Raw genomic sequence first — 9,829 nt, 5'->3', positions numbered from 1 at the left:
TTATAATTCTTGTTATTCATGTTTGTGTGACTTTAGTATGCTTTGATATATGTTTTCAGTGTTTACAATATCTCTTATGATGTGTTTTGTTTCAATGAAGAATGTGAATCTTTTGGTTGAAATCAAGATCAAGAATGAAGACACATATCTTGCAAACAATACTACAATACATACTATACTTAATGATAGAAAATGCTTTTTTCATTTAATTGCAAGCAATGAAAATGTCAACATTATATTGACCGCACCTCGATGTGCATGCACAGAGGCTAAGAATCAACACTATTATACTTAAATATCTAGCGGCTTTACTACAAGTGTGACAGGTCAATTATAATATTTATAGTGTTATAATGGAACACCCGAGTATTTCAAGGATCGAACCCAAAAGAGTCGCCTACAAAGTGATTCCTAAGCAACTAACATGTAAATAAGGAATCTAACTAACTACTCATTAAGTTTTATATTACGACAAATTATATCAAGGTTAATTATATTAATTTGCTAACTAACACTAAAAAGGACTAAATCATAAAATAGACATAAATTAGGCAAATAACAATTAAATAACAAACAGCGGTTGGTTGATTTGCATATTGCTAATTAACCTTTGGATTAGGGATCTAAAAGGCTTAAACTTCTAATTGGCTCAATTTTACCTTCTGGTCACCATTTTACCAAATTAGACAATTTAGTTTCAACATGGGGATATGCTATTTTACATGTAGCAGCACTTGCATGCATTAATCCAACAAGTTATCATAAGTTCCCTCATTACAATTGGCTTTTGTTTAGGAGTCAAATATTTCCTATCTTAGAATTTTTTGATGTGCAGTATATATTCCAATTACTCCACCACAACGTATAAAGATGAACCATCAAAGGAGGTTGGGAATATATGTTAGGTATGAATCTCCTTCTATAATTAAGTACCTCAAGAAATCTATTTACGACACGGTTTGTTGATTGTCATTTTGAAGTAATAGTATTCCCAACTTTAGAAGGAGAAAAAAAACAATTGGTAAAGAAAATTACATGGAATGTATCATTATCATCTCAATTAGATCCTCGAACAAATCAATTTGAACGAGAAGTTTAGAAGATAATACATTTGTAAAATATTGCAATTCAGCTGGTAGATGTATTTGTTGACCTAAAAAGAGTTACTAAATCTGATATATCAGTTGAAATGCTCCAATAAGAATTGATTTTATTGTAGGACAATATGCTAATGTAAATGAAAGTATACCCCACCTGAAGCGTGGTAGACCAATTGGTTCCATAGATAAGAATTCTCGTAAAAAGAAAAGAGTAAATACTCTAGATGGTCATATTATAGAAGTGAGTGCCCAAGAAACGGCCAAAGACATAATTGACTAAAAAACCCCAAAAGAAGTTTAAGTACCTAAAAATAGTAATAATGAAGAAATCTTAATAAGTTATATCCCTACGGGAAAATGATGAAACCAAAAAGATATAGTTGTCAACAATATTTTTATTATAATATTGCTACTAAAATAATAATAGAAAATGAGGATCTTGAACCTACATTTGTTAAGAAATGTAGAAATAGAAAAGATTGACCAAATTTGAAGATGCAATACAATTAGAATTAAATTTGCCTGCTAAACGTGAGGTTTTTGGACCTATAGTCCAAACACCTAAAGATGTAAAGCTAATGGGGTGCAAGGGTATTTGTGGGGAAACAAAATGAGCAAAATGAAATCGTTAGATATAAAGCATGACTTGTAGCACAAGAAATTTTACAAATGCTTGACATTGATTATGAAGAGACATATTCTCCTGTGGTGGATGCAATCACGTTTAGATATCTTATAATTCTAACTATACATGAAAAACTTAATATGCGTGTAATGGATGTTGTTACAACCTATTTATATGATTCACTGGATAGTGAAATTTATATGAAAATCCCTAAAAGATTTATTATTATAACAACTTGAAATTATTTAAGGATACAATTATCCTAGAAGGATACGAAGTTTCCCGGGAAGATTATTCAATCAAATTAAGAATTTTATCTAAAGAAACCTTCAAGATATCCTGGCAATAAACTAAAAGCAAATGATAATTTTAATTTGAGATACAAACTTGAGACTTTTTTTTTTAATTACAAGAATGGATGCTTTTGCTATCAACAATGGCGATATTATGAAGGTGTTGGTACCCTAAAATTCAATCTCCTTAACCACACGGAGTGAAGCAACATGTAAATCACATCAAATGGCTTTGCTGGTCGGTTCAAAACAAAATGCCTTCGGACTTGCCTCACTCTCTTTTGCAACTTCAAATACTTCTTCTCTGGTATCCCTTTCAATATCCTCTTGATTTCTGGTATCCTCTCTGACGGAATATGAACCGAAAACTCACTCCAATCAAGCACATCGCTAAACGGTAGCTCATAGTTATCGGAGATTATAACCGGAACACACCCCACGGAGATTGCTGTGGCCACCCTTGGACTTGCCACTTCGTAGCCGCTTGGGCATAAGCAAAACTTTGTTTCCCCCATCAACTTGAAGTAATCTTTCTCCTTTGAAAGGTATTCGTGGACTTGAACTTCTTCGTCCTTGTCTTTCCAATGCTCCAACAAGAGCTTTCTTATGTAACCATGGGCTCCACCAGCGAAGAACGCGAGGATCGAACGGTTAGCCGGGGAAAGGTCGAGGTGCGGCGGACCAAGTTGAGCTTTCGGAATGTTGATTTCGGGCATGGAGACGTCTCTTCGAGGGTTGTACTTTTCTGATGTGTTAGCGTTGCAGAGGACTCTGATGAAGTTATTGAACAGTGCTGGATTGGAATCTCCAATATCCGGTGCCTGCATTTCGTAAGTAATACAAAGTTAATGATACTAACATTAACATTTTTTTTATATTACATGCGTGCCTGCATGCATACCATACATACCCAATCATGGCAAGAAATCAAGAAATGATCAGCTCCATTGCTTCGATTCCAATAAGGGTACTTATGAGCTACGATGCCAACATAATCAGCGACGACTCGGTGTAGCTGATCGCGAGAGTAGGTGACGAGAGGTCGGTAGAGGACTTTGACAATATTGGCTACACTAACGGGGATAAAAAATGCATGTGCCTCCTCGGGATGGCGAGCCAAAAACTGGCTCTTCCCACTCTCCATTTCGTCGATGAACTGCCCCTCGATGCCGTAGATGTTGCTCACCGGGCCCCCATGAACTAAGGGTGGCTCTCCTTCTCTATACACCCAAACCTTGAATCTCTTCTCCATTTCAATGTGACTCCTGTCATACCAGTTTTGTACTAATGTAAAATAGATGCGCAAGTAAAATAAATAAATAAAAACTATAATTATTGGTGCTTCTATTCAATAATTTATAAAAAAAAATATGAAACTTAAATACGATTTTAATTAAAATGACAAAATTACTAAGATGTTTTGTTAAAATATATCTTCTTTATGTATTTTTCTAGATTTTATATAAAAATACAGAAAGAAACAAATTTCATCAAAATAATATTTGTTACTTTGTAAAAATAAAAAGTTTTTAGTAATTTCACAATTGGGTTGAGACTTAATTGATGGATAACACCAATCCTATTAAAGTCTTAAATAATAGTATATACTAGATTATGACACACCTATTATGTGGATAAAAATTTATATAACAAATATATTTATAAAAAATAATGTTAAAAACAAATGAAGGTTTAATTAAAATGGTAAAATTAATATATTGAATATCAAGATACTTGAGGTTCAAATTTATTTTTTGCAAAAAAAGAGATAAAAAAGAGGATATTTACTTTCTAGACTTTTGAACATTTTTTATCTATATTAATCATTACACTTTTTTTTAATCCATGTGATGGCGTGAAGTGACATTTTGATAATATACTATATTATTATATAGATTAAAAGTAAAACTAGCCGGTTGAGTTTTAAGTCAATATTGGTATTGTTGTCAGTGTAGGAGGATGTGAGTTCGAGTGAACTGAAGCGCATTATCTTCCTATTTCAGGGTTGATGAGAGCTATGAATAATTCTAGACATTATATCAGAAAAATGATAATAGAACCTATAATGAAATTATTGTTAAAAAATATATAATTAATTATTAAATTTAAAAATTAATATAAAAATGAAAAAAATTTGCCGTAAGTAACTAAAGGTTGCTTTATCCTTAAAAATATGTCGGAAGGATAGGGAATTATTCCATTAACAATGCAATATATAGATATGTGGTCCTTATTGGTTAATGCATATCTGGACATTAAACACAGTCTCTTCCCTCAATATTTACCTTCTAAATTTAGTCATTTAAGCATTATTATTATAAATACAGGGATTAAGTTGAAAATTTTTTTATCTTTTATCTCTGGGCTCAGAAAAAAGGAAAAACCTTAATCTATGGAAGAGATTACAATTCAAGGTTCTCTAAATTGAATTCATCATTTAAACAACTACAAATTAACAGGAAAAAAGGGGCTGGATTTCAATTTTTTTCCTTTTGCAAATAAAACCTTAATTTACAGGCATAAAACGGATTAAAAAGGAAAGTGATTAGATTTGTGATTTTAAAATTGAATTGATAGTCGGTTAAATTATTGGTTTTTAGTTTGATATGCTCGGATTAGTTTAATTAATTTGGTCGATTTAATTAAATAAATTATTTAAAAATTATAAAAATATTAAAAAATAAAAAAAAATCGATTCAATAAACTTTTTTAATCTGGTTCAACTAATTTGTATTGATTCAGAGTCACTTAATTTAACATCTTATTCCGGATTGATACTCAGAACAATTCTCAATTCAAACAATTGAACTAGCCTGTCAAGTCCGGTCCTAAAAATAGTGTTATAAATATTAGGATTCCAATGGGTTTAAGGGTTAAAAATTGTAATTAATAACAGTACCATTTAAAATAAAAAGTAAATTAACATATACGATTACATGAAAATGGATAATAAAACTTAACTGATGAAAAGCATATGGATTTCTGTAAATGATTCCTCTGGGAACGAAGGTCTCTTTCTCGTATGATGTATAGTTTCGTACAAGAATTGCTTCACGTATAGCCGCTCGTGCTTTGGCCAAACCCTCTTCTACTTTCTCCAAACTGCTCTTTCTCTACCCAAATTACCAAATCAAACAACGATGAAATCACCCAATAAGCATTAACATAAATTAAAGAGATAAAAACAAAAATCAGTTTATGATACTGCTCAATGTTCCGCACTTTATTAGGCCTTGTAATGGCGTCCCCACCAGTTGTTGCATTAAGGGATGTCAATGGAGCCGGTGAAGCAGCTGATGGTGGTGGCAATGGAGGTGATGATGGTGCTGTTTCTTGACTGGTTTTGATATGGGAATTGGGTGGGAAAGTGGAGAATAAGATGGTGAGTTTGCTTTGGTACTTCAATGGAGATGATAAATACAAGACAAGAAGACAGAAAGAAAGTGAAGCTGACAGTAGCAGACGATTAATATTATGGCAGACAACTTCTGCCATTGTCTCTCAAAAAGAGAGATTTGAAAGAAATAGACAATAGCAGAAGAAATGTATACATGAAAACAAGTTCTTCTATGGAAATTTATCGAGGGCTGTAATTGACTTGCATTCCAGATTGACTGTTTCTAGTGAAACAAAAAAGGTAACCGAAAGAATGGAGTTAAACTTTAAGAAAACATATATACCAAAACAGGCTATTAAGGTGTGAACCTGTTTTCAGCATTTATTTATATTTTGGTACATATCTTAAAGCCATTAAAAGTTAGAAGATCATAGAAAAGAAATTGGGGTTGTTCATATATACCGAAACAGGCTCTTAAGGTTGAGGGGTGGATGGGTTTTGAGAAGAAGAAACGATTGAAAGAACACCCTCCGTGTTAGAATAATAGTTGAGAACATTAAGGAAGAGAGTGTTAGGAAAGAATCCAGTGCAATTACTGCCAACAGCTCAAACACCCCCATAGTTCCTTGATTCACTCCATCGTCCAAGCCTTAACAGCAGCCATTAACTAAGGTCAATTCTTTCATGATTCTCTGTTCCATTTCTAACCGAAGATTCACTCACATGTTCCTCAATAGACCAAGAATTGGGTTTGTCTAAAGACTATTGCACTCTTTAAATTCCAAGCAGGTCGCTCACCGGATTATCCACTGCACATGTATTTTTTCCAAAGTCTTGATCCATCGTATACGATTTTTCTAGAATTAGATTCTTTACCCCGTTTTTGGGGTTCATACATGGAATTGGAACTTCGATTTCCAGCGCAATCATTACCAATCTCGGAATTATCACAACGTCCACTAAGCTTATTCAATGAATTATTTTCTTACTCCATCTTTCCTGACTTCTCATCTCCATGAACTATGTTCACATCTTGAATTTGGAGCACAAAATTTTTAGCTTCAAAGTAAAAGTTTGATTATTTTTCCTACCATTTCAGCTAATATTATAAATGTTGCGGAATTACAAGTGTTTAACTCGGATGAAAACATTCATGTAATAGATTTAGAAACATTGGTTTAAAAATTAGATCTTACTTTGATTGAAATGGTAAAATTGTGTTAATGAGGAGTTTGATGTCTTTGTTCAAATATCTTGTTTTTCATATATATAATCTTTTTTTGAAATTTATTAAAATACAAAAAGATGTTAAAAATATAAAACGATATAAATACCTTTAAAAACAAAAGCATTTTTAGGGAGAAGCTAAAATTTTTAAGTTCTGAAAAAAAAGTGATTTTAAGTCAATTTTTGGCTTGAGAAAAATACTTTTTCTCTCAAAAAAATAATTTGTTTAGGAATTTTTTATCCCAAAAGTGCTTCCTAGAAGCAATACTAAACTAACTCTAAATGAAAAAAACTTTCAGCAATTGCTCAATTGAGTTGAGACGTTGTTGAAGTGTGACAGCAACTCAATTAACTCTTTAATTATGGTATAAATATTTTTCATTTTGGGGTTATAAGTTTATGAGTTTTGTCATCATGCTAGATTATAAAATTTTATGAGTTTTGATGGTTATAAAATAAAAGTAGGAGAGGTAAAAAAGAGAACTCCCCTAGTCATCAGCTGAAATGTGGTCCTTATTTGGAAGTAAGTGGCGTGATAATGAGCTAAGCGGAGGCAAACTTTTTGCTTGGAGAAGAAGATGATGGAGCTTGTGCAACAGGCAAAAAGAAAGATGATTATATCCATGATTGGTTAGTGGTGACGTACGCTCCAGTGAACTTTTTGCTATTTTATGTGAATATTTTCGATTTTGTGCACGTTCTAGTAGGCCAAAAGTTTGCTCCAGCGGAGTTTCCTCTAATTTTTATGTGAAATTTCTCAAATTTTTGCACTCTCCAGAAGACCAAAAGTTCGCTCCAATGGAGAAAGCCTCTAATTTTAATGCACTTCTTCACATATATCGGAGTTATGTGTTATGTTCCTAAAATTCTGTTTATATTTCTCTTTGGTCGAGCATTTATTGCATATCATTGGGCTTAAGTTATCTCTTTGGAAACTTATATGATATTTGAAGTTCTGTTATTTTTAGGCATATTACTTCGATGCTTTTTAGAATATATAAATTTCCTGTAGTATTCAAATCCTGTTTTATCGAAATTAAAATAAACATTAATCCAAAATTTTGATATAAAATTGATAATAGAAGACAAGAAAATGATTCACGAAAGATAATTTAATTATAAATACAATTGGTGTATATAAGTAATAAGTTGTGAATGTTGCTTGTCATGTTACTACTTGAACTTTCTTACCTTAACCTTGTCATGTCAATGTGCTAATATTAATGTGCAACCATGGAGCCTTGCGAATTATGTGTCATGTTATGTTGCTAGGGTAATATGTAAGCTAAACTTGTTAAGTTATATGAATGGAAATACTCATCATAAACCACGTAAGTATAGTGATTTTTCAATTGAATTATTAAGAATTTTATACTTATGTACGGTTTTTTTTATATACAGATTCTCACTTTCGGATTTTTAAAGTCTAAATTGATTCAAAAGTATCACATTATCTACAAGATCATTAAGAATATCTACTTAACACATTCTTACTTGTGGGCCCACAAGTTGTGGAATATATCTAAGGTGTCAACATGTATAAACGAGTTGTTCTGTTGCAGGCTCTATTGGTTATATTTATCTATATTATGTTTGAAATTCTAGTCAATTATGTCTATATATAACACCATTTCTTTTCTTGGGAAAGTTATGATAATATCTAAAATTATTTGGAACTTGATTTAAAAGAAAAAAATCATGCTCAACTTTATTTTTGGGTAGACTTAGTTCGAAAAAAAAATTTATTTTATTGTTCAAAAAATAATAAAATAATTATTTTATATTTTATAATTAAATTTAAATTTTAAATTTTATTATTTAAATTGAATTTCTCAATCTGAAAAGACAAAAATCATTGTTCAATCTCAACTCTTGAACAGATCTAACCATAGAGCTATCTAGATGGGGTGCAAACTCTATGGAATTATTATCATTGCGAATTTGCCATCTAGTCGATGAAGCACAACCATCTTTATAGCAACTAGACTATTTTCTTACCTATCATTCCTATAAAGATTGTGTTTTTAGTTATTTTAAATTTTGAAAGATTCATTTATGCTCGAACTTATTCAAACATTTATGGGATGATTCGAAGTGAAATTTAAAAATGTTCCAAAGTTTTAAATTTCTCCAAAGTTTTAAATTTCTCTTAACCTTGATTTGTTGAATTTATTTACTTGTCCTAAATAATGATGTCTTAAGATATTAAGTTGTATTTGTCTTGCATCTATCTTAGTAATTAAGTTGTATTTTTCTTGCATCTATCTTAGTAACATCTCGTACTCATAACGATCATCGAGATATGTATTGGGTGTTGCAAGACTTAGTTTTATAATTTTTAAATTTTAAAAATTCAAGCTTAATACAAATGTAACATCCTGATAAATTTGTTTCTGCTTCTGTAAATATCTAACACAAATATTTGTCTGCTTTGGTGGTTAAGTGTTCTAGGTGTGTGTATGAAGTCTTGGGTTCAAGTTTCACATTTGATAAAAAAATTTATTTTCATAATCCTAGCCCTAACCGTGTTGATTGGATTTTTATAAAATTGTTTGACAATCCATATTAGAATGGGCTTGTTGGTCTGGTGGTTGAGTGAGTGTTAGTGTACCTTTGGGTCTTATGTTTGACTTTTTGCGTTAGCGAGGGTGTTATATTTTTGCTCTGTTATCTGATAAAGTTTCGATGGAGTTAGGATGCTAAGGGAGTTGTGAGTAGTGGGATTGTGAGAGGAAATTAAGGGATGTGGCAAATCCTTATTTCGTTCTTATTCTTCAATTTTGTTGGTAAATCTATTGTCCTATCGTGTCTTTGATTTTGTCAGTTCTCTGATCGGTTGGTAAGTATACTCGTCATACCTTTATCTTTTAGTTGGGATTTTATTAATTGTAATCTGTAGTGATTGAGTGGTGGTAATTTGTGTTTAGGAGCAGATTACGGAGCAGGGAATTGTAGTCCAACGATATAGTGTGCGTAAGGGATTGTTTATCGATAGTGGTAAGTCGAATTCAATAGTCAATCCGCTAAATCATTGTTGGGCACTCTGTTTTTAGGTTTTGGAAGACTCGAGATTGTTTTTGCATCGAATCGATACCAGGTGTGTACCCGAAATGCAGAAAAACGAGCTTCAACGAAAGCTGAAAAACCACACTATCTATGCCATACGAGTGTGTGCCTAGTCGTGTGGTTAGCCATCTGCGAGATACAGTCGTGTGATCGACGAAGGCATGGCCATGCGCAAGACACA

The 9,829-nt window shown here is 32.0% G+C and overlaps 1 protein-coding gene across 1 annotated transcript; it reads right to left on the bottom strand.

Moving 5' to 3' along the window:
• Positions 1-2,014: 2,014 nt before the first annotated feature.
• Positions 2,015-6,109, bottom strand: LOC107963258 (probable glycosyltransferase At5g20260). The gene is made up of 4 exons (XM_041115096.1): positions 5,241-6,109; positions 4,980-5,131; positions 2,929-3,283; positions 2,015-2,839 (listed from the first exon to the last, which is right to left on the bottom strand). Exons 1-4 carry the CDS (start codon positions 5,511-5,513, stop codon positions 2,171-2,173), a joined length of 1,449 nt encoding a protein of 482 aa, XP_040971030.1. The 5' UTR covers positions 5,514-6,109; the 3' UTR covers positions 2,015-2,170.
• Positions 6,110-9,829: the final 3,720 nt, after the last annotated feature.

This window comes from Gossypium hirsutum, chromosome A06 (genome assembly GCF_007990345.1).
Source record: "Gossypium hirsutum isolate 1008001.06 chromosome A06, Gossypium_hirsutum_v2.1, whole genome shotgun sequence".
NCBI classification, from domain to species: domain Eukaryota; kingdom Viridiplantae; phylum Streptophyta; class Magnoliopsida; order Malvales; family Malvaceae; genus Gossypium; species Gossypium hirsutum.
The sequence above is the reverse complement of the archived record's forward strand: the minus strand, read 5'-3'. Positions and strand labels throughout refer to the sequence as shown.